This window comes from Panicum virgatum, chromosome 2K, assembly GCF_016808335.1.
Source record: "Panicum virgatum strain AP13 chromosome 2K, P.virgatum_v5, whole genome shotgun sequence".
NCBI classification, from domain to species: Eukaryota; Viridiplantae; Streptophyta; class Magnoliopsida; order Poales; family Poaceae; genus Panicum; species Panicum virgatum.
This window is the reverse complement of record NC_053137.1, coordinates 55,439,277-55,463,227: the sequence shown is the minus strand read 5'-3', so window position 1 is coordinate 55,463,227 and position 23,951 is coordinate 55,439,277. Positions and strand designations below refer to the sequence as shown.

Below are 23,951 nucleotides of genomic sequence, written 5' to 3'. Positions count from 1 at the left end.
TTCACCCCCTCTTTGTTTCACAAAAAAAAATAGTTTTCACTCCCTCTAGAACAAGGATGTATCGTCTTCCATGGCCTCGATGGTGGGACACAACGACTCCGATCCTACTCCTACCCTAGTTAGTTATATTGGAAGAAGATTTGATGGGGACAGTCCTCGAGATGGGTCTTCACGACCAACAGTTTGAGGACTTACCGTCCTGTCCCCATCAAGTTTTCTTCCATATATATCTGCCACCGGGTCGGCTGATCCGTCCCGCCCCCCCAACAATCAGTAACATCTCGTCTCATCCTGGGTGATCAGCCTAGCTAAAAAGTGAATTAAACCCCAATGGACTGCTTCAGTGCCCTCGCCACGGTTGTCGTCAGCCTTGCGTTCGCTGAGGCCCTCTGCTGGGGCGATCACCTCGCGGAAGCAGCGCCGCCGCCGTCGTTCTACGCGGCTGCCTCCTTCGTGTTGACGCCCGTAGCCTTCTTCCTTGGCGTGGCAGCAATCCACGCTAGGGTTGCTGCTGCGTTGCACCCTGCAGGCCGGCACGCTGGTCTCCTCCCGAGGCTCCAGGTCGCGCGTTGGAGCAGCAGCCGCCCTGGCTGCTGTCGCCGCCCGGGGCCTGGCGTTGGCGGGTGGAAACAGGACAAGTGCGCGGACGGACGCCTGAACCTGAATAAAACCAGATAATAAAGTACGTACCCAAACCCAACTGTAGGTTCTCGTCCTCTGCAAATCCAATCCCTTGTTTTTTTTCCATATATATCATCTGAACTTTCCAGAAGCCAAATTGATTCGATTCGCAAGATACACCGGATCGAATCAGGTATGCCCGTTTTGGTGGTTTAACTCTTCAGACGTGGAGATCCATCAGGCGTGCGCGCAGTCCGTGCATGCAAATTTGAAGGACGCAGCAGCTGGTGATCAGCAGGGTCAGAGACTGATCGGGTGAGCGTCGGTTGCGTGTGATCCATTTAGCGTGTACGGGCCGCATGCTGTCCGAATAAAGCCAGACGTACGCGTCTGGCAGCTGGGGCTCGCACAACGCTGCTGAGAGCTATTATATTATTTTTCCTTTTTAAAAATAGCTATTATATTATTGTAAGTTTTGACTTTTTAAATGCGAGACCTGTATCTGTATATACATATGTTTATTGGGTCACGTGTACTCTCTTAGTGCTGCCCCTCACTGATGTGTGGGGCCGAACCCGCTAGTTAGTGACCCAACTACAGAGAGATCTGTATCTGTATACACAAATATGTTTATTTATTGGGTCACGTGTGTGGAAATAATGAAATAAGACTCCCTCACTGCTACCCCCTCACTGATGTGTGAGGCCGGACCCGCAAGTCAGTGACCCAAGTGCAGGGGTGGTAGTAGTACTGCAGAGGATCTAGTTCGGTTAGCTAGTGATCTTGTGTGTATACGTGAAAGCATCATGCATCTTTGTAAGAATAATCCAGAAAATGAGGCCTTTTATTTCTACCAGCGGCTTTTTTCAAAAAAAAAAGTTCTATCAGCAGCGCCACCAGCCAGAATTCATAGTTAGGAATGGGGAAAATTCTATGTATAGCTTTAGAAAAATAGCACTCCCTTATATGACACTAGAAAAATGAAAGTTCCTTGTATGGCTTCTGTTTTATTTTCTATCACTTGTATGGCCTTTCTGTCACCTCCCGTTAGCAAATTCCGTCAACATCACACGGATCCCTGCCGGCTGTTCGCTCCCTCCTCTGCTTCGCTACCAATGCCACCCAGCCTTCTCTTCTAGAATCTTTTACATGTATATCCTTATAAAAGTTGGTGCCAGCTTCCATGCCCCTAAAAAGTTTGGTCGCACCTGTGTGTCCTCGTGTTTTTTCCCTTTTACCCCTATGCCCTTTTGGATAGAATAGAGGGTAACGGCCGGTAACGGAGGCGGAGAAAGACATCTGGATAGAGAGGGAGTTTATCTGTATGCTCTTATGAAAGTTATTGCTGGTCTCCATGCTCTTAAAGAGTTTTGGTCGCATCTGTGTGTCTTGTAAGGTTGTTTTTCTCCTTTTTTTTAAAAAAAATGCAGATTTATTGAAAAAAAAGAAAATAATTAAAAAATAAATAAATAAATAAAAATAGCGCATGACAACCTCATGTACGCGTGGGCGTACGCGTACCTCCCGACGTCCACGGCTTCACTCGTCGCCGTGTTGTCGCCCGCGTTCGCCGCGCTCTTCGGCCGCGCCGTTGCCAAGAACAGGCTGAGCCTGTCCTCCCTCAACGCCGTCGTCGTGATCACCGCCGTCGTGGCGATCGTCGCGCTGGACTCCGGGTCGGACAGAGGCCGCCCGGCGTGACGGCGCGGCAGTACGCGCTCGGGTCGGCGCTCCACGGCCTCATCTTCGCGCCCTCGGAGCTCATCTTCGCCAGGGCCCTCGGCCGGCGGTCCTTCCACGTGGTTCTGGAGTACGCCGGGCGTGCGGCCGGAACGCGGCGGCGTTAGGCAAGACCGCAGGTCCCATGGGCGGTCGGCAAGCGGAGTAACGACCAGGGGTGGACGGTAAATGAAATACCCTCCACCCCTGAGTTCTCTTACGAACGTTGGATGGAGATTGTGTGGCTGTGATTGTCTTGGTTAATTGCAAAGACTGGGTAGTCTTCTTTTTACCCCTTCTTCGCCGCGCGATGGCCCGTGCCGTCCCCGCCGCGGACGACGTGCTGATCGCCAGCGGCGTGGCGATCGTCGTGCTGGACTCCGGGTCGGACAGGCCGCCCGGCGTGACGGCGCGGCAGTACGCGCTCGGCTTCGCCCTGGACGTGCTCGGGTCGGCGCTCCACGGCCTCATCTTCGCGCTCTCGGAGCTCGTCTTCGCCAGGGTCCTCGGCCGGCGGTCCTTCCACGTGGTGCTGGAGCAGCAGGCGGCGGTGTCGCTCTGCGCGTTCGCCTTCACCTCCGCGGGGCTCGCCGCCGCCGAGGGCTTCCCGGCGATGCGGCGCGAGGCGGCGCGGTTCGCGCGCGGCGGCGAGGCCGCGTACGCCAACGTGATGGTGTGGACGGCCGTCACGTTCCAGCTAGGCGTGCTCGGTGGCACCGGCGCGCTGTTCCTGGCGTCGACCGTCCTCGCCGGCGTGCTGAACGCCGTCAGGGTGCCCCTGACGAGCGTCGCCGCCGTGATCTGGTTCCATGACCCGATGAGCGGGTTCAAGACCTTGGCTCTGGTGATCACAGTGTGGTGGTTCGCGTCCTACATGGTTGGGCACTCCTCTTCTGTCAAGAAAACGTCAGCAAGTTGATATCGTAAGCTTTGTTTTAGGCTCGCTGCAGAATATTATTATTATTTTCCCTTGCGAATGTGCAAGAGGTGCACTTTGTAACAACAAATAACAACCAGCTACTTACTAGTTACCACTACTGGACTACGAAAAACCAAAACCATTGAACCCAAGGGGCTTGATCAAGTAAATCAACCATGACTCCAAGAGGACCTGAAGCATCAGTACACTGTACAGGGTTTGCGATGGCAATTGGAAAACCCTGCACAGCGAGCTGATGTCAGATACTACCCATCCTTACATTTGTGCCACCGTGGCGTTTTGTACAGTGCCGTTGTCCCACTCCAAATTTCAGTCGCCGATACGCATAACGATCGGACGCCACGTTGGTGCTGCAGGAGAGAGGCACATCGCCGTGGCCGAGGAGGACAGTCCAACGAAGCCCGCAATGGCCGTTTCTCTCCTCCATGGACATGGAGTCGTCCAAGACAAAGGAAGCGCATGCATGTTAGCTGGCACAATGGCACGGAGAAGAAGAACCACGCGCACCACGCCCCGGCTGGAGGCACGCCATGCATCCTCCTCGAGTGGAACGGCCTCCAGCACCTGGAATTGCTTCTCGATCGGCTGACCTAAAACGCACGTTTGCTTGTCATGTTCTTCTCGCCGTCGAAACCAGATTGTTGGCCTCCGGCGACACGCAGCACCTCGGAAAGCCATCGGGGATCGGGCGGACGGCGGCCGCTGTCGGGTCGAAGAATCACTGTGCCGCGCAGGCATTCGCCGGGCATGCGGGCCAACCCCAGGTAGCGGCAGGAAGGAAGCAGCCAGGACACGGCGGCGGTGGGCGAGACGGACGGCGCAGGCCCCACCTCGCAGGGGTGGTCGGCAAACGACCTGGGGTGGACGGTAAATGAAATACCGTCCACCCTGGGTTCTCATATGGACATCGTATTAGAATTGTGCGGCTGCGATTAACTTCGGCAGTAAGTCCTCTCCTCTTCCGGTCTTCTTCCCCGATTGGTTGCCCGCGCCGTTATTCCCCCCTAGGACGGCGCGTTGATCGCCGGCGAGGCTACGCGTGGCACAGTAAGGCGGACACGACGGTGGTTCAATTCGCTGGCTCCCTCGGCGCGGCCGCCTCCAGAGCGTCCTTGCTCGGCTCGAGTTCTCCACGTTGGCACGCTCTTCTTCTGCTGCCGCGCGCGCCGCCGTCAAGAACACGCTGCCTCTGCCCTTACTGTTCGCGAACACATTCTCCCAAACACTCAGAGCGCTGCTCCACCACCGTTTGTTGGCCGTCGCTGTTGTCTCAGATTTTCCTGTCTAACCTATTATTGCATTGTGTTATTGTAGAAATGCATAATTGTGAGAAGCTTCTAAAAAATTAGAGAGTACAAATGAATCATTGTTACCATGCTTCATGGTGAAATATGGAATACTCTAGAAATTAGATATTTGCATGGTTAGATGAGTATGAGTAACATTCTAAAGTTAGATATTTTGTAAAAAAGTATATAAAAAAACTATATAAGCCATGGAGTCCTATAAATAAGGGTGCTTCCCTCCTCTCTTGCCATACCATGGCATAAGAGGTCTCAAATAGGAAAAGGCAAGATCGTCATATAGTGTAGTAGTGTCATGTTATGGTAGCTACATAAAAAGTGCAATGGTCCTATATTGTATTAAGTTTTGATGAATAAAAAGTTGAGTTCCCATATAAAGTTGGTGAGAGTCACAAATTTCTCCACACATGGTATTTACAGAACCGCTAAAAGATTTAACTATGTTATAACCCGCTATAGCTTTTCTTAGCCTCTACAAACACTAACCGCTAAATGTCTTAGCCCGCTATTTTAAACACTAGGATGTAGAAAAGGAGAATAATCAACAGGCTAATGCTTAAAACGGGGCATTTGTTTGGTGGTGTTAGGTCAAGGACTCAGGGCACCTTGTAATATCACGGACCCAATAACTCCCTCTAGACTTCTCCACAGATCTAACAATCTAGTAAAGTGATGTGCGTTGGACAAATGGTTGAACATGGGGAGCACCAAACCCTTAAACAAGTTACTGTGGAGGATGAGTTAAACCTATCAACCTGAATAGAATTAACAGGAGCATATGAGACAAAAAAAAGAAGGTTTAATTGTACATAATAATAAATTTTGCTAAGCTAGAACTTCTAGACAGCATTGTCTAGGAATAGACTATCCTTCGGTTTCACCATCATCAAACTCAGTTGTAGAATCAACCGCTACAAAAAACTGAGTTTGCAGCAGTAGCAAGACGATTTGTTGCATACATAAGCATCTGCTATTTTCTGACAAGAATCTCAAAAAAATCATAACCCCTCAATCCTCAACCTCTCATATCCTAACTGTACCATCTGAACTTGCGGAGACAAATTTTCTCTATTTCTGCAATTAGTAGTAATCAGAATAGACAACCAAAAAAATGTCTAAAAAGATTCCATAGTTTTTTTAATACTTTACCTGTAGATGCCATTTTATGTGATTAATAGCCCCCTTGTAGACTTTGACCTCTTCAGCAACAGTTTGAAATCTTGCAGTTTCAGTGAGATAATTGTGGCAGAACTGCCTAAATTATCCCGGCTCAAGTGCGCGGGCCATCACCATAAAGGCAACACCGGCTCAAACGCACTTCAAACGGAACAATTCTCGGTCTGTCGGGTAACGTCCCGATACAACCACCGGTTCTCGGATCGAACAAGCATACCCCGCACGAAGGCGAGTCCAGAGATATTACAACCACAATTTTTACATCACAGGCATAAAAGTTATTACAAACCGGTTCTAAAGCATTAATACTAGACCAAACGTAGTAAAGCAGTTATACAAGCCACAACTATAAGTTCAGAGTTTAAAACAGCGGAAGATAAAACATAACGGCTACAACACGTCGCAAAAGGACACCAGGCTAGCCCAAGCATGGTATCACTCGTCATAGTCATTGCCGGTCGCAGACGTCTCCCACTCTACGGACCAGCCAGGAGGCAACGAGCAAGGGTAGGTCAAGCTAGCGATCTGATCCTCAAAACTCATACCTGAAGGAAAGTTCAACAGCAAGGCTGAGTATTCTAATACTCAGCAAGACTTAACCGCCAACGGGTATAAATAGCCCACTTTAGCTAGACTATGCAAGGTTTTGTGAGGCTCTGGTTTTCCTTTTGCTGAAAAGCAATAAAGAGTATGTCCTTACTTTCAAGTTTTAGCTTTCAAGATTCTAGTTGATTAACCATTCTATGTAAGCAACTACTATTCAATCATGGTAGAACTTTAAGCAAACATCAAGATTGATCATAATATTGTTGCTCTTCTTACTCTGTGTGGCAAAGAGATCAAGCAGTCTCATTTCATCGTGAGAGGCGGACGATTCTGAATCGAAATTCAACCTTGCAAGGATAAACCTAGCACACACGTCTGGAACACCGTCGGGTCATTCCCAAACAACCGTTGACCTTTCTTTCCGGCTTGTGGATAGGAACACTCTCCCCGACTACAGGGCTCCAAGGTCCACCCTTCTACGAGGTCCACCCTTGTCCCTTGAAGTCGCAGTGTTGCGCAACATAAAAATAAAACCTATCCCTAAGAGAGAGTGTCAGGTATATCCACTCCCCGGTCCAATCGGCTACTAGGCTTGCCGCGTACCATATTGACGGCATGTGGCTAGTACTTTCAAAGACTTAACCATCGCTACCACACACCGCGACCTTAGCAAGTTCATTAACACAGACGGGGTCTCACATGAAGTTACGATATCGATCACAACCCCGTCCGTCGTCCTTATATTGATAACAGAAGTAAACAAGCAATTCCTATAAAGCTCGCGAGTGACAGACAATCACTCGACTTTTACCGGTCCTATAAGCTTAGCAAGTAGTCGAACTCAAGTCTAGTGTTCAGTACATAGGTTCCTAGGATCATGCATCTAGGGTTTCAATTCAAATCCTAAGAACTGTAAATGCACAAGTAAGTAAAACAGTAAATGATATTAATTTGACGTATAGGTTATGTCCGGGGCTTGCCTTCTCGATAGTTGCTAACTATTTCAGCCCTAGGCTCTTCCGAACTTTGGTCCGGGGCTTCAGTTAGTTCAGCAGTGTTTACTTGAGCTTCAATATCACCTCCGTCAGACTCCGGGATCAGTTCGTACGTCCCGTCCGATAAGGCAGTCGTGTCTATATGTAATGCAAGAACAACATTATAAATACACACATGGGCAATCGTTTATAGAGTAGTTAAATACCAAATTTAACTACACAAGGCATCATGATCAACAGCACAAAAGAAGTTGACTAGCTTCATAAAATGAGTGGTGGTTGATTCCTATAGCAATTAATTCCATGTTTGCTAATAAATAAATAACTCAAAGCACAAACAATAATAAATTTAGCAAAAATTACCCTAAGCATAACATGAACAGATTAAGCTACCCTGTAAAAATCATGCCAATACATGTAGCCATTTAATCACAACAATTCATTCATTCAGACAACACCTAGTACAATCTTGAATTATACAGATCAAACTAGAGAAATTCAGAAGCTAAAAATTTAACAGAAGGTTGACACAGAAATGATCTAGCAACTGTGAATTTTTCATGATTTTATCTATATAGAATTAACTCTGAGAAAATAAACAAAACAGAAAGTAGATTAAAAAGATTCATTTTTATATCCTGTTATAGTCATGCAATGATGCTCAAACTTCTTGGACAAGCTAAGTTACTCAAAAAGAACATACATAAATATTTTCACGATTTAATATGAACAGAAACTATTTACCATAATTAAAGTCTACCAAACAAGGATTAATCAAAGAAATAGCTACACAAGAGAACTGATCATGAAATTTTTATAGAAAGCTAGTGTCACATAAGTAAACTACCATAAAGTTTCACTTCAAGACATGGCTTTATACAATATTTAAGAAAAAGATAAAAACAACCAATATTTATGCACTAGTAACATAAATCAAATTCTACAGCAAAAACTTGTAACTAAAGCCTATATATTATGGTTCTACTGCATAGAGCTCTTCAAGAGGATTCCAAAACATCCAGATTTACTATTTACGACTTTCCACGAATTGATATTGAATTCAAAGATCACAGCAAACTATTACAAACAAGTCCCTGCTGGCACTATTCCTATGAGTCACTGTCTATTCACAAAACCCCCGAAGTTTCTGGAATTCTAAACCCGAGGTCCCTGGGCCGGGTCAGAGGGGAGCGCGGGTTGACCGAAACTATTTACCATAAAAGTCTACCAAACAAGGATTAAATCAAAGAAATAGCTACACAAGAGAACTGATCATGAAATTTTTATAGAAAAGCTAGTCACATAAGTAAAACTACCATAAAAGTTTCACTGCAAGACATGGCTTTATACAGTATTTAAGAAAAAGATAAAAACAACCAATATTTATGCACTAGTAACATAAATCAAATTCTACAGCAAAAACTTGTAACTAAAGCCTAATATATTATGGTTCTACTACATAGAGCTCTTCAAGAGGATTCCAAAACATCTAGATTTACTATTTTACGACTTTTCCACGAATTGATATTGAATTTCAAAGATCACAGCAAACTATTACAAACAAGTCCCTGCTGGCACTATTCCTATGAGTCACTGTCTATTCACAAAACCCCCCGAAGTTTCTGGAATTCTAAACCCGAGGTCCCTGGGCCGGGTCAGAGGGGGAGCGCGGGTTTGACCGGCGGTTTCCCGGCGAGGGGCTCACCGGCGGCGAGGGTGGAGGGGTGCGTGAGTTTCACGGGTTCAAGGCGCACATCTGGGTGGTCTAGGGTTGCGGGGAGGGGCTCGGAGGCAGCGGCTCGACGGAGCAGGGCGACTCGGCGGCGGAGGCAATCGATGGCGAGGGTGCTCCGGTGAGGGTTGGGCGAGGGGAAGCGGTCTGGGAATTGCGCGAGGGCGAGGCGCGGCTAATGGTGGGGGCTATTGGGGTGGAGCGGGTCTGTGGTGGCGGCTCCGTGGCGGGGTGAGCTCGCCGGGGTTCGGGGTGGTGCGGCGGCGGCGTTCCGAGGCGTGGGCGCGAGGGGAAAGCAAGAGAGCGAGGGGAATGGGTTTCTGGGGTTCCTTTATTGCTCGGGAACGCGTGAGGAGAGGGCGGCGGGCTCTGCCCGGGGCTGTCCACGGCGGCGTCGCGGTGGCGGCCGTCGGGGTGGCTCTGGAAGTGGCGGGGGTGCGTGGCACGGCCGAAGAGCTCCAGCGCGAGGCAATAGGAGGGGGAGGAGGAGCGGTGCGACGCGTGGGTGCCAGCGCGAGGCGAAGTAATGGCCGGGAAAGCCCTTCCCGGCACCGGCGTGCGGCGGCGAGAACAGAGCAGGGAGGTGGGAGATGGGGATAAGGGTCGTTTTGAAATTTCCAAAAATTCTAGGGACCACTCTGTAAACCAGCGATAACTTTTAAAATAGGGCTCAAATGAAAAAGTGCTCAACATGAAAGTTGTTCAACTTTTCAAGATCTACAACTTTGATGTTGTGCAAAAATTCATTTGATCAAAGATTCAAGATCTAAAATTAAAAACATTGAAGGGATTTTGAATTCTAGGAATTTTGTCTTTTTCAAAGCAAATTCACTTCAAACATAGACTTAAAAGCAAAATTTGCTGTCATGCAATAAATGCACTGAAATTTTGCAAAAACACCCTCCACAAAAGCTATATTCAGAAATAACTAAATAAAGAACCTTGCATAAAATCATAATTACACATATAGCCTTTTATAATTATAAAAAGATCCTTTTTAAGCAATTCAAGCACATGATGCATAGCAAACATACACAATTACTGTGCAGACACCTTTTTAATTACTGTGCAAACACCCGGGGTGTTACAATAATGAAGTCTATCATTTGGATCAACCTACATATATAATACAATATTGTTAATTATAAATAAAACAAGAAAGATTGTGCTTGTCCAAACACCAAACAGATCTTTTAGAAAAAACAGCAAAGAGAAACCTACTATGATGTCCTGGATATACACACAAATTTTGTTTTGAGCGCACCCACTTGCTATAAAAGTCTCAACATGTCCTGATTGACACCTAAAACAAACAAAGACTTTGCATATGATTCATCCAAGAAAAACAAAACTAATAAAAGGAAAAACCAAATGTCATTTGGGTTGTTGAGAGGGAGTTTAGGGGTGCATGTTCAGTGTCCTTGAGCATATGCACCCTACTTTAATTATACTTGTACTGACAAAAGCAAATATGTGCCATTGTTTGATTGCGCCAGGGTACATGGATTACACCATATGGAATGCATGTATATTGAATGCCATAAAAGTTTATATCTTACCATATAATATAATAATTCGTGGGATAGCATGCATATGCATAATGAGATATCAGAATGCTAAATATGATATGTGAGTCCAACATGATATCAAATTAAGAATTATATTATCTATCTCAGATTGACAAAAATTTCTCACCTTGATGAGTCGGTGCATAAAACTACTGTATCATGGTTCTTTACGATCTTGAGTGACCTGAGATAAAACTTGTCATATATTTGACAAGCTATTTTTGTAAAGACACATATATGAAGTAAAAAATGGTACAAGCATACTTACTTAGAATCTATCTGTTTGAAGGAACCATATCATCCTTCTGTTTGCGTTTAGAATTATCTTTCACAAGCCAGAACCTTGTAGTGCAATCAGTGCCCACAGATACTATTGTATCATCCCTCGGCGCAGTCGCCTCCACAACGTCCTTGCTCGGCTCGCGTTCTCCACGCTGGCGCACTCTTCTTCTGCTGCCGCGCGCGCCGCCGTCAAGAACACGCTGCCTCTGCCCTCCCTATCCGCGAATACATATTCTCCCAAACACCCAGAGCGCCGCTCCACTGTTTGTTGGCTGTCGCTGCTGTCCTGCTCCATACAATGGGAAGCGATCATTGGGCCCACTGCCGGCATGTCCTGGATGCCGGAACAAATCACACCCAGCTAGTACTACGAACAACCAAAGGACCCAAATGGCTAGATCAAGTAAATCAACCAAAACTCCAAGAGAACCCGACGCATCAGTATACTACTGTACTGAGCCTTGGCAAAGAATGGTCACGAGATATGCTGCCAAGGCACAATTACATTTGTGAAGGAGCAGGCAAAATATACAGAACTGTTTTTGAGCAGGCAAAATATACAGAACTATTTTTTTCCATCTGCTGTTTTACACTTCTGTTGAACTTAACGTGGAAGCCATTTTCTAAGCTGTAACTACAACTAGGGATGCAAGATTCAGAAAGAAAACACACCGAGCATCCACAACCAATTGATCGAACGTGCAGTTCAGATTTCAGGCTACCAGCTCGACGACGAGCCGGCGCCAGGATTTGTGATGGCAATTGGAAACCCGGCTTCGCTGCACAGCGAGCTGATGTCAGACAACAAACAAAACATATTGCTCTTACAGTCAAGAACTACCCATCCTTGCATTTGTGCCACACTGGCGTTCTGTATGTGCCAATTTCGTTCCAGTCGCTGATATGCATCAACGATTGGACGCCAATGCGTTCCATCTTCGCACGTCGCCGTGGCCGAGGATGACGGTCCAACGGAGTCCGCAATGGCCGTTTCTCCCCTCCGTGGAGTCGTCCAAGACGGCGGCGCCGTCAAATCGAGGACAAAAGGCAGCACATGTTGGCACCGACAGACAAGAGCAACACGCGCACCACGCCCGGCTGGAGGCACACCGTGCGCCTGCAGCACCTGGAATTGCTTCTCGACCGGCGGCTCGCCGCCAGAAACGCACGTTAGCTTCTCGATGTTTTTCTCGCCGTCGAAAACGGATTGTGGCCTCCGGCGACGCACAGCACAGCGCCTCTCAGCAAGCCATCGGGCCGGCAGCGAACGCGCGCCGCCCTGCCGGCGCAGGCGTTCGCCGGTCGTGCGGGCCGACCCCAGGTAGCGGCAGGCAGCATCCAGGACGCGGCGGCATTGGGCGAGCCCAGGGTGGTCGGCAAACGGAGTAGCGACCTAGGCGCTGGGGTGGACGGTAAATGAAATACCGTCCACCCCTGGGTCCAGTTATGGACGTTGGTTCGGAATTGTGCGTCTACGATTGACTTAGTTAACTGCAATGGGCAGTCTTTTTTTCTTCTTCCCCGCTCGACTGCCCGTGCCGTCCCCCCTCCGGCCCTCCCCCTCGCGCTGATCGCAGGCGAGGCGAGGCCGCGGCACTGGCAGGGACACCATGGTGGTTCGCTGATGAGGCTGAGCTTCTGGGACATCACCCCCGTCTCCCTCCACGCCGCCGACAGCGCCTGAGCGCCATGCCGCTATGCCACGGCTACCTCTACCGGTCTCCACGGTGCGGCGTCCATGCTCGCGCTGTCCGCGCTCTTCGTCCCTATCAAGTAGCTAACGAATGGATTGGATCGTCATCGGACCTCTCAGCAAGCCTAGCTAATAACGCACAGCACCTCACGGCAAGCCACCGGGCGGACGACGAACGCCGTCGAAGAATCACAGCGCCGACCTGATGGCGCCGTCGCGCAGATGTACGCCGGGCGTGCGGGCTGACCCCAAGTACGCAGGAAGCGGCCGGAACGCGGCGGCGTTGGGCGAGACCGCAGGTCAAAGGGGCGGTCGGCAAGCTAACGACCAGGGGTGGACGGTAAATGAAATACCGTCCACCCCTGGCTTCTCTTACGGACGTTGGATGGGGATTGGGTGGCTGCGATTGACTTAGTTAATTGCAAAGAGCGGGTAGTCTTCTTTTTCCACCTTCTTCCCCGCGCGATGGCCCGTGCCGTCCCCGCCGCGTCGGACAGGCCGCCCGGCGTGACGGCGCCGCAGTACGCGCTCGGCTTTGCCCTGGACGTGCTCGGGTCGACGCTCCACGGCCTCATCTTCGCGCTCTCGGAGCTCGTCTTCGCCATGATCCTCGGCCGGCGGTGCTTCCACGGGGTGATGGAGCAGCAGGCGGCGGTGTCGCTCTGAGCGTTCGCCTTCACCTCCGCGGGGCTCGCCGCCGCCGAGGGCTTCCCGGCGATGCGGCGCAATGCGTACGCCAACGTGATGTGTGTGGACGGCCGTGACGTTCCAGCTGAGCGTGCTCGGCGGCACCGGCGCGCTGTACCTGGCGTCGACCGTCCTCGCCGGCGTGCTGAACGCCGTCAGGGTGCCCCTGACGAGCGTCGCCGCGGTGATCTGGTTCCACGACCCGATGAGTGGGTTCAAGATCTTGGCTCTGGTGATCACGGTGAAAACGTCAGCAAGTTGATATCGTAAACTTTGTTTTAGGCTCGCTGCAGAAAATTCTTTTTTTTTACTTGCGAATGTGCAAAGGCTGTACACTTTGTAACCACAAATCACAACCAGCTACTACTACTGGACTACGAACAAACATTGAACCCAAAGGGCTTGAATGCTTGATTCAAGTAAATCAACCAAAGACTCCAAGAGGAACCCAAGCATCAGTACACTGTATGTACAGGGTTTGCGATGGCAATTGGAAACCCAGCTTCGCTGCACAGCGAGCTGATGCTTCGGGTCAGGAACTACCCATCCTTACATTTGTGCCACCATGGCGTTCTGTATTGTGACCATTGTCCCGCTCCAAAATTCAGTTGCCGATAAGCATCAACGATCGGACACCACCACGTTCCATTTTCTTGATGCCCATCCCACGTTGGCGCTGCAGGGGAGAGGCACATCGCCGTGGCCGAGGAGGACAGTCCGACGAAGTCCGCAATGGCCGATTCTCTCATCCATGGACATGGACTCGTCCAAGACGAAGGAAACACACATGTTAGTTGGCGCAATGGCACAGAGGAGAGAAGAAGAACCACGCGCACCACGCCCGGCTGTGGAGGCACACCATCCTCCTCGAGGGGAACGGCCTCCAGCACCCGGAATTGCTTCTCGATGGGCTCACCTAGATTGTCGGCCTCCGGCGACGCACAGCACAGCACCTCTCGGAAAGCCATCGGACGGACGACGGCGAACGCTGTCGGGACGAAGAATCTGAACCACAGTGCCGTGCTGCCGGCGCAGGCGTTCGCCGGGCGTGCGGGCTGACCCCAGCTAGCGGCAGGAAGCAACCTGGGCGAGACCGAGACGGCAGGTCCCAGCCCTGCACGGGTGGTCGGCAAAAGGAGCAAGAGCAACGACCTGGGGTGGACGGTAAATGAAATACCGTCCACCCCTGGGTTCAGTTGTGGACGTTGGATGGGGATTGTGCGGCTGAGATTGACTTGGTTAAGGGCAAAGGGCAGGTCCTCTCCCTCTCCTCTTCCGTTCTTCTCCCCGCTTCGACTGCCCACGCCGTCCCCACCGAGGTCGACGCGTTGATCGCCGGCGAGGCGAGCCACGGCACCGGTAGGAGTAAGCCGGCCGGCCACCACAGTGGTTCAATTCGCAGGTGTGATGAGTCTGTGCTTCTGGTACGTCACCCCCGGCTCCCTCGGCGCGGTCTCCACGTACGGCGTCCTTGCTCGTGGCCGCTTCGTGCTCGCGTTCTCTGCGCTGGCGCGCTCTTCTCTTGCGGCCGCGCGCGCCGCCGGCAAGAACAAGCTGCCTGCCCTCCCTGTCAGTGAACGCATTCTCGCAAACTCCCAGAGCGCCGCTCCACCGTCCTGTCCTGTCCTGGCGACCCAGAGCTAACGCACTCCACTGCCCTATCAAGTAGCTAACGAATGGATTGGATCGCCATCGGACCTCTCAGCAAGCCTAGCTAACGCACAGCACCTCTCGGCAAGCCATCGGCCGGGCGGACGGCGAACGTCGTCGAAGAATCACAGCGCCGACTTGCCGGCGCCGTCGCGCAGACGTGCCCCGGGCGTGCGGGCCGACCCCAAGTACGCTGGAAGCAGCCGGAACGCGGCGTCGTTGGGCGAGACGGCAGGCCCCAGGGGCGATCGGCAAACGGAGCAACGACCTGGGGTGGACGGTAAATGAAACACCGTCCACCCCTGGGTCCTCTTACGAACGTTGGATCGGGATTGTGCGGCTGCGATTGACTTGGTTATGTGCAAAGAACGCCTAGTCTTTTGTTGTCCCCTTCTTCCCCGCGCGATTGCCCCTGCCGTCCCGGCCCCGCCGCGGATCGCCGGCGAGGCGAACCGCCGCACCGGCAGGAGTAAAGCGGACATCACGGTGGTTCGATTCGCTAATGAGGCCAGCTGTGTTTCTGGTACGTCACCGCCGGCTCCATCGGCGCCGCCGACAGCGTCATGCATGCGCGTGGGCGCAACCACGCAAGCCTAGCTAGCTACCTCGCCCTACTATGGTCTCCATTTTCTAAGCTGTAACTGTTCGTCGCCGGCTTCCGCGCGTGGTGCGAGGCGAAGCAACGTGTTGTCGCCGCGTTGTACGAAGTGCTGCGGGTCGGCGACGGCGGCGTGGATCCGATGTGCGCGATCACGGGATTTCTTTGCCGCCAAAGGTTCGCGCCATCTTGCTGATAAAATCCCCCTCCTCCCTTCCCTCCGCGCGCCCATCTTGCTGCTCGGGAGTGGAAGGCTGCGGCGGCGCTCTCGCGGAAGGCCCGGGGGCATCTACAGCGGCGCTCTCTCACGGAAGGCCCAGGGGGCATCTGCGGCGGCGCAGTCGCGGAAGGCCCAAGGGGCATCTCTGGCGGCGGATTCGCAGCAACATCAGGGGGGATCTACGGCAGTGGCCAACAAGAAGAACAGTTCGAGTAGAGCGGCGGAACAGAGGAGTTCGGCCGGCCGAGCAGAGGGTTTCGGCCTGTTCGGGGGTGGTACTCCACCAACCTCCTTCAGCGATTCAAGTTGCTTCTTCAACGGCGTCGGTGGCTACTTCGCCGGCGCTGGACAGAGCCCGCAATCATGGATGCCTCAATCTTCAGTAACTCGATTCTCGATTTTGCCCAATTTTCGATTTATCTCCTAGTTTCAGCATGTAGCTCTAGTTAGTTTCAGCAAGACATCCGACCTGGGCAGCTTCTAGGTAGGCTGTGCATGCCACAAGGAAGTTCATTGACATCAGATTTTAGAAACACAAGTCCAAGAATCTGATAAGTTCGTATGGTTATGATAAGCATAAATGACTAAACATAGTTTTATATAGAGAAGGTCCTATATTTTAAGTTAAATTGTCAAGTTCAGGATCATTTTAGAAACAAAAGTATTCTTCCAATATCAAGTACAAGAACAGAACAGAGGCATACAGCATCGTGTTGCATGATAGAAGGAATTTATCTTCATTTTGTGCCAGGGATTTCTTCTGAGAATAGGCTGTGTTAGCTTGAATAGCATAACCAGGTTCATTGAAATAATGTTTGGCATGCAAAACAAAAGCAAAGTGGAGACCAAAGCTATGGCTTAGTAAATTGTTTCAACTTGGTCAGAAACCTATGGCTTAGTACAGACTAGATGTTGTTTACAATATCTTGGATGTTCATAGGAATTTTGTAGTTTTGAACATTTACAGTATATATGTAACATGCAGAAGTTGAGTTGATCTGATACTTAATTCAGATTATTCAGATTTAGTTATTGGCACTTAACCTTGATTATATTGAGTTGATGTGATACTCAGTTTAGATTATTCAGATTTTGTTTTTGCCACTTAACCTTGATTATATTGAGTTGATCTGATACTCAGTTCAGATTATTCAGATTTTGTTTTTGCCACTTAACCTTGATTATATTGACTTGATCTGATACTCAGTTCAGATTATTAAGATTTAGTTATTGCCACTTAACCTTGATTATATGCTCCAATTATGATTCAGTTGGCTTATCTCCTAGTTTCAGCACGTAGCTGCAGTTAGTTCTGAATTTGCAACAAAAAATGGATCAGTAAAGATATAATGATATATAAGTAGGACTATGATTTTAGTGAACTACTGTAGGACTATGGCCTCAAAAAACATTATGACTGATGATTGGTTCCATTAGAGCACAGAATAGAGTGCCATACTAACTCATTGCAAACTGATGATTCTTTGGCCTCTTATTTTATTCTACTCTGTGGTGATTCGAACAAGCCAAGCTGTGCATGACAATCAAGTTATTGTGATGCATTTTGAACCAATGGCTATTGATGTACCATCTGATATGATCTATTTTCAGATTGTGTGAACTGAATTGATTTATTTTAATGCCGTGTGAACTGATGGTTTTTTTTCATGTGTAAACTGAAGTGGTGGCTGCATGTATTCCTTTGTGAAATGATGTGCATTCCTGCCATGTATAAACCACTTGTGAACTGAACTGAGATAATCCTTTGTTTTAATTCAAGTGTGAACTGAACAGGTGACTGCGTGTATTCAATTGTGAACTGAAATGATGACTTTACTATTAAATCATATCATGTATTTCTAAAGCTGAAATGCAGTGCAGGAACTTGGCCTGCGGGAGGCCAGAGCTTTCTGTTTTCAATGTTTAGATTCTTCTTTCTAGAGTTTGAGTACTCCCTCCGTTCCAAATTATAAGACATTCCAACAATTTTGGAGAGTTAAATTTTTTTATATTTGACCAAATTTATATAATAGAATAATGATATTTATTATATAAACTAAGTATCATTAGATTTTTTTATTAGTTATATTTTCATAGTACAATAATTTGATATCATAAATCTTTATATTTCTCTCTATAATCTTGGTCAAACTTAAGATTGCTTTAACTCTTCAAGATTTTTGGGATGTCTTATAATTTAGAACGGAGTGAGTACTTCTTTATTTATGTAAATATCGTCAATGTAAGAACTCTTTTTTTTTTTAGAAATCAATGTAAGAACTCTGAACCTTGCTTTTCTATCCTTGCTTAAATGACAAAGCAGAGCTCCCGCAAATCTTTCAAAAAAAATATCATGTATTTCTAAGACCATTTCATATGAATATATATATATATATTATATACATGATTATTTTAAGTCATATGAACTATTTGAATGCATTCTCACGTGTATGCAACAAAATGTCTACAAAGATCAATTATGCACTAGATCACCATGAGTTTGTGAAAGTGATCGGGTGCTCTAGCCTAAGAGTGGGAGGGGGTGAATTAGGCACTCTAAAAACTTAGACCTATGGCTCCAACTAGTTTGCACAAAACTTAAACTAAAACATGCTATCTAGATGTGCAACTAGGTTGTTCTAGTGTGAAACCCCTATCACAAAAGAGTTTAGCAACCTATAACCTTTCTTATCAAGAAATTATTCTATAAAAGTAAAGGCACACAAATTGCTAGTATGAAATGCGGAAGCTTAAAGAACGGGATAGGAGATAGCAAACTCTTGACGCGGGTGTTTATCCCGTGGTTCGGTTAGCCACAAAGGCACACCTACATCCACGTTGTTGTAGCACTCACTAAGAGTATTGCTACTCGGCCACCAAGTCTCTTCCGTGAATACAATCACGGTCACCTTGGCACCGGGTTCCACTAAGGAGCTTCTCCACAAAGGATGGGGGTCTCCACGTCCCTCGCACAAAGATGTCGTCGCCGCTCCACACCAAGTCGGAGGGTCGATGACGTTGCCGGCGAGCTTCACGCTCCAAGGTGCCGGCACACCAAGCTCTTGTTTTGGTTCGCTAATGAACCATAGCACAAAGGCTTGAAGCCTTACAATCTTACTCACTAAGAGCTAATCCTTTACACAACACTCTCAAAGTGTGCTAAGGGCTAAGGATATGATCTTGATGCTTTTGTATGGCTTGGAGATGTTCTTGGGTGTGTGTGGGATGTCCAGCAACTCCAGCAAACTTCAAATGGCCGGGGTGAGGCATATATATAGGCCACCAAGTCTTGTAGCCATTGCTCCAACGGTCAGCAGAAAATCTGCGTATCATCGGATGAACCGATGCCTCTGGCATGGGTAGCGTCGGTTCATCCGGTCACTCTAAGCACAAAGTAGCCGTTGAACTTCTGACTGCTGACACAGTGACCACCGGTTGAACCGATGCTTGCCCGTCGGTTAAACCGGTCACTCACAGCCTTCTTTTCTTCTGCTGACGTCAATGCACCGACGCAATACTCCGATGCACCGTCGGTTGAACCGGTGCTGAAGAAACTTCTCCTGGACACTTGACATCGTCTCTGGTACACAGTACGCCCAATGCACCGATGCCCTTTCTTGTACCGTCGGTTCAACCGGTGCCTATAGGCTGACTTGGCTTCGATTCCCTCCTGCACCGAACATCATAGCGTCGGTTCTTCCGACAAGCGTCGGATGCACCGATGCTTAGGCATCGGTTCTTCCGGTGCTACTGATCCGAAGAGCTTTCAGGGTGCTACCCTGAGACCCGCGAGGGGCGGCTCCCCCTCGACCCCCGTCCGCTAACCGGGTAGCGGAACCCCCGTAGGGGCGGCCCTTCGGGCCTTACTACGCCTATCTTCTCTTTCTCTTTTGTCATCACTTGAACCTAAAAGCCTGAGAATGACCATCTTAACAATCATATTAGTCCAAGTGTTGTGTTGTCATTCGATCACCAAAATCACTCGAAATGGCATAAATGGTGCCATGTTCGTTTCAGTTTGTGTGCCAAATGATCAATTAATTACTCTATAGACAGCTAAACAGACAGCTTATTGTACAAGCTGTCTGTTTCTGACAAAAAGACAGCAGCTACGTGCACTGTTGTAAGCTTCTTGATGTCCTTCTCGGTGTCAAAACCAGATTGTGGCCAATGGTGACGCACATCACAGCACCTCTCAGCAAGCCATCGGCACGACGGCGAACGCCGTCGAAGAATCACAGTGTCGCCCTGCCGGCGCAGGTGTTCGCCGGTCGTGCGGGCTGACCCCAAGCAGCGGCAAGAAAGCATCCAGGACGCGGCGGCATCGGGCGAGACCGCAGGTCCTAGGGTGGTCAGCACTCGGCAAATAGAGCAACGACCTGGGCGCTGTGTTCAGTTATGGACGTTGGATTGTAATTGTGCGTCTACGATTGACTGGGTGAAGTGTAAAGAGCAGTCTTTCCTGCTCGAGCTCGACTGCCCGTGCCGTCCAACCCGCCCCCGCCGGACAACGCGCTGCTCGCCGGCAAGGCCAGCCGCGGCACCGACAGGAGTAAATCGGACACCACGGTAGTTCGCTGATGAGGCTAAGCTTGATCTGGGACGTCACCCCCGGCTCCCTCCGCGCCCCCGACAGCGTCATGCGTGCGCGTGGGCGCGCAACCGCGCAAGCCCAGCTACCTGTACCGGTCTCCACGGCGTCCATGGTCGCGTTCTCCGCGCTCTTCGTCTCTTCTGCCGCTCCACTGAACTATCAAATAGCTAACGAATGGATTGGATCGCCATCGGACCTCTCAGCCAGCAGCCTAGCTAAAACCGCACGGGCACGGCACCTCTCGGCAAGCCATCGGGCGGACGGGGAACGCCGTCGAAGAATCACAGCGCCGACTTGCCGGCGCCGCCGCGCAGACATGCCCCGGACGTGCGGGCCGACCCCAAGTACGCAGGAAGCAGCCGGAACGCGACGGCGTTGAACGAGACAGCAGGTCCCAGGGGCGGTCGAGTAGCGACCAGGGGGTGGACGGTAAATGAAATACCGTCCACCCCTGGGTTCAGTTATGGACGTTGGATCGGGATTGTGCGGCTGCGATTTACTTGGTTACGTGCTAAGGCAGTCTTTTCCCCTTCTTCCCCGCTCGACTGCCCATGCCGTCCCCCCACCCCCACCACTGTGGACGACGCGCTGATCGCTGGCGAGGCGAGCCGCAGCACCGGCAGGAGTACGGCGGACACCACGGTGGTTCGCTGATGAGGCTGCGCTGCTGGTACGTCACCCCCTGCTCCCTCGGCGCCGCCGACAGTGCCATGCATGCGCGTGGGCGCAACCGATCAGATGGGCCATTGTCCCGCTCCAAATACCAGTCGCCGATACTATGCATCAACGATTGGACGCCAATACGTTCCATTTTCGCCCGTCGCCGTTGCCGAGGATGATGGTGCAATGGAGTCCGCAATAGCCGTTTCTCCCCTCCGCCGAGTCGTCGAAGGCGGCGGCGCCGTCGTCAAATCGAGGACAAGATGTTGGCTCAGACAAGAAATTGTAGCTACAACGGCCTCCAGCACCCGGAACTGCTTTGTTTGCTTATCGATATTCTTCTCGGCGTCGAAACCAGACTACCAGAGATGGTGACCTCCGGCTACCGGCGACGCACCCGCACCTCTAATAAATTCATCGATCGGGTGGACGGCGAACGCAATCACAGTGCCGCGCTGCCTGCACGGGCGTTTGCCGGGCGTGCGGCGCTGACCCCCAGTGGCGGCAATGAGAGGGGAATCACGCAGGAAGCAGCCGGAACGCGGCGGCGTTGGGCGAGACCGCAGACCCAAGGGGTGGTCGGCGAATTGCGACCTGTGGTGGACGGTAAATGAGATACCGTCCACCCCGGGGTTCTCTTGCGGACGTTGGATCGGGATTGTGGGCTGCGATTGACTTGGTTAAGTGCAAAGACTGGGTAGTCTTTTTTTCCCCTTCTTCCCCGCGCGATTGCCCGTGCCGTCCCCGCCGCGGACGGCGCGCTGATCGCCGGCGACCGCGAGGCGAGCCGCCGCACCGGCAGGGGTCAAGCGGAAGCCACAGTGGTTCGATTCGCCGATGAGGCCGGCTGCGCTTCAGGTACGTCGTCACCGCCGGCTCCATCGGCGCCGCCGACAGCGCCATGCGCATGCGCGTGGGCGCAGCCGCGCAAAGCCTAGCTACCTAACTCGCTCTACCGGTCTCCACGGCGTCCTTGCTCCTGGCCGCGCCGCGCCGTTCTCGCGTTCTCCGCGCTCTTCACTCGTCTGTTCTGCCGCTCCGTCCACTGCCCTGTCAACTAGTTAATGAATGGATCGCCTGCTTGTTGACGACGAGAACCCCCATGGCCCGGCCGGGAAGTTAACTATATACTAACTCGTTGGAGAAATCTCACATGGAAGATGACTGGCAACCGTTGTGCGGCTGTGATTGAAAGAAAACGCACAGAACATCCAGAACCAACTGAACGAGCCGTTCAGATTTCAGGCTACCAGCTCGACGTCGAGCCGGCACCAGGATTTGTGATGGCAACTGGAAACCAGGTTTCGCTGCACAGCAAACTGATGTCAGACACCATAAAAAGCATATCGCTCATCCTTACATTTGTGCCACTGTGGCGTTCAGTTGCCAATAATGCCCCGCTCCAAATTCTAGTCGCCGATATGCATCAACGATTGGACGCCAATGCGTTCCATCTTCGCACGTCGCCGTGGCCGAGGATGACGGTCCAAAAGGGTCCCCAATGGCCGTTTCTCCCCTTCGTGGAGTCGTCGAAGACGGCGGCGCCGCCAAATCGAGGACAAAGGCAGCACATGTTGGCACCGATCGACAAGAAGAACACGCGCACCACGCCCGGCTGGAGACTGGAGGCACACCGTGCGCCTATAGCACCCGGAATTGCTTCTTGATCAGCGCCTCGCCAGATTGTGGCCTCCGGCGAGGCAAAGCACAGCACCTGTCAGCTAGCCATCAGGCCGACGGCGAACGCTGTCGAAGAATTACAGCGCCGCCCTACCGGCGCAGGCGTTCGCCGGTTGTGCGGGCCGACCCCAGGTAGCGTCTGGAAGCATTCAGGACGCGGCGGCGTTGGGCGAGCCCAGGGTGGTCGGCAAACGGAGTAGAGACCTGGGCACTGGGGTGGACGGTAAATGAAATACCATCCACCCCTGGGTGCGGTTATGGACGTTGGATCGGAATTGTGCGTCCACGATTGACTTAGTTAACTGCAAAGAGCAGGTCTTTTTTCCTTCTTCCCTGCTCGACTGTGTGTGCCGTCCCCCCCTCCCCGTTGCGCTGATAGCCGGTGAGGCGAGGCCCCGGCACCGGCAGGAGTAAATCGGACACCACGGTGGTTCGCTGATGAGGCTGAGCTTCTTGGACGTCACCCCCGGCGCCCTCCGCGCCACCGACAGCGCCTGAGCGGCTGAGCGCCATGTGCCCATGCCGCCATGCGTGCGCGTGTGGGCGCGCAACCGCGCAACCTCTATCCGTCTCCACGACGTCCATGGTCGCATTCTCCACGCTCTTCATCTCTTCGGCCGTTTCACTGCCCTATCAAGTAGTTAACGAATGGATTGGATCGCCATCGGACCTCTCGGCAAGCCTAGCTAACGCACAGCACCTCTCGGCAAGCCATCGGGCGGACGGCGAACACCGTCGAAGAATCACAGCGCCGACTTGCCGGTGCCGTCGCGCAGACATGCCCCGGGCATGCGGGCCGGCCCCAAGTACGCTGGAAGCAGCCGAAACGCAGCGGCGTTGGGCGAGACGGCAGGTCCCAGGGGCGGTCGGCTAGCGGAGTAGCGACCTGGGGTGGACGGTAAATGGAATACCGTCCACCCCTGGGTTCTCTTACGGACGTTGGAACTTGGATCGGGATTGTGTGGCTGCGATTGACTTGGTTATCTGCAAAAACTGGGTAGTCTTTTTTATCCCCCTTCTTCCCCGCGCGATTGCCCCCTGCCGTCCCCGCCGCGGACGACGCGCTGATCGCCGGCGACGGCGAGGCGAGCCGCCGCACCGGCAGGAGTAAAGCGGACACCACGGTGGTACGATTTGCCGATGAGGCCGGTTCCATCGGCGCCGCCGACAGCGCCATGCGCATGCGCGTGGGCGTAGCCGCGCAAGCCTAGCTAGCTACCTCTCTCTACCGGTCTCCACGGCGTCCTTGCTCGTGGCCGCGCCGCGCCGTGCTCGCGCTCTTCACT

General features: G+C 51.2%; 1 protein-coding gene across 1 annotated transcript; it reads left to right on the top strand.

Moving 5' to 3' along the window:
- The first annotated feature begins 330 nt into the window (after window positions 1-330).
- LOC120695478 (probable purine permease 5) lies at window positions 331-3,259 on the top strand. Its single transcript, XM_039978717.1, has 3 exons — window positions 331-541; window positions 2,105-2,318; window positions 2,734-3,259. Exons 1-3 carry the CDS (start codon window positions 331-333, stop codon window positions 3,257-3,259), a joined length of 951 nt encoding a protein of 316 aa, XP_039834651.1.
- The last annotated feature ends 20,692 nt before the right edge of the window (window positions 3,260-23,951 follow it).

Coding starts and splice junctions, on each gene's coding strand:
- LOC120695478 (XM_039978717.1), top strand. CDS start 331: ATGGACTGCTTCAGTGCCCTCGCCACGGTTGTCGTCAGCCTTGCGTTC. Junction 542..2,104: donor CCCTGCAGGCCGGCACGCTG/GTCTCCTCCCGA, acceptor AAATAAAAATAG/CGCATGACAACCTCATGTAC. Junction 2,319..2,733: donor TCGGACAGAGGCCGCCCGGC/GTGACGGCGCGG, acceptor CGGGTCGGACAG/GCCGCCCGGCGTGACGGCGC.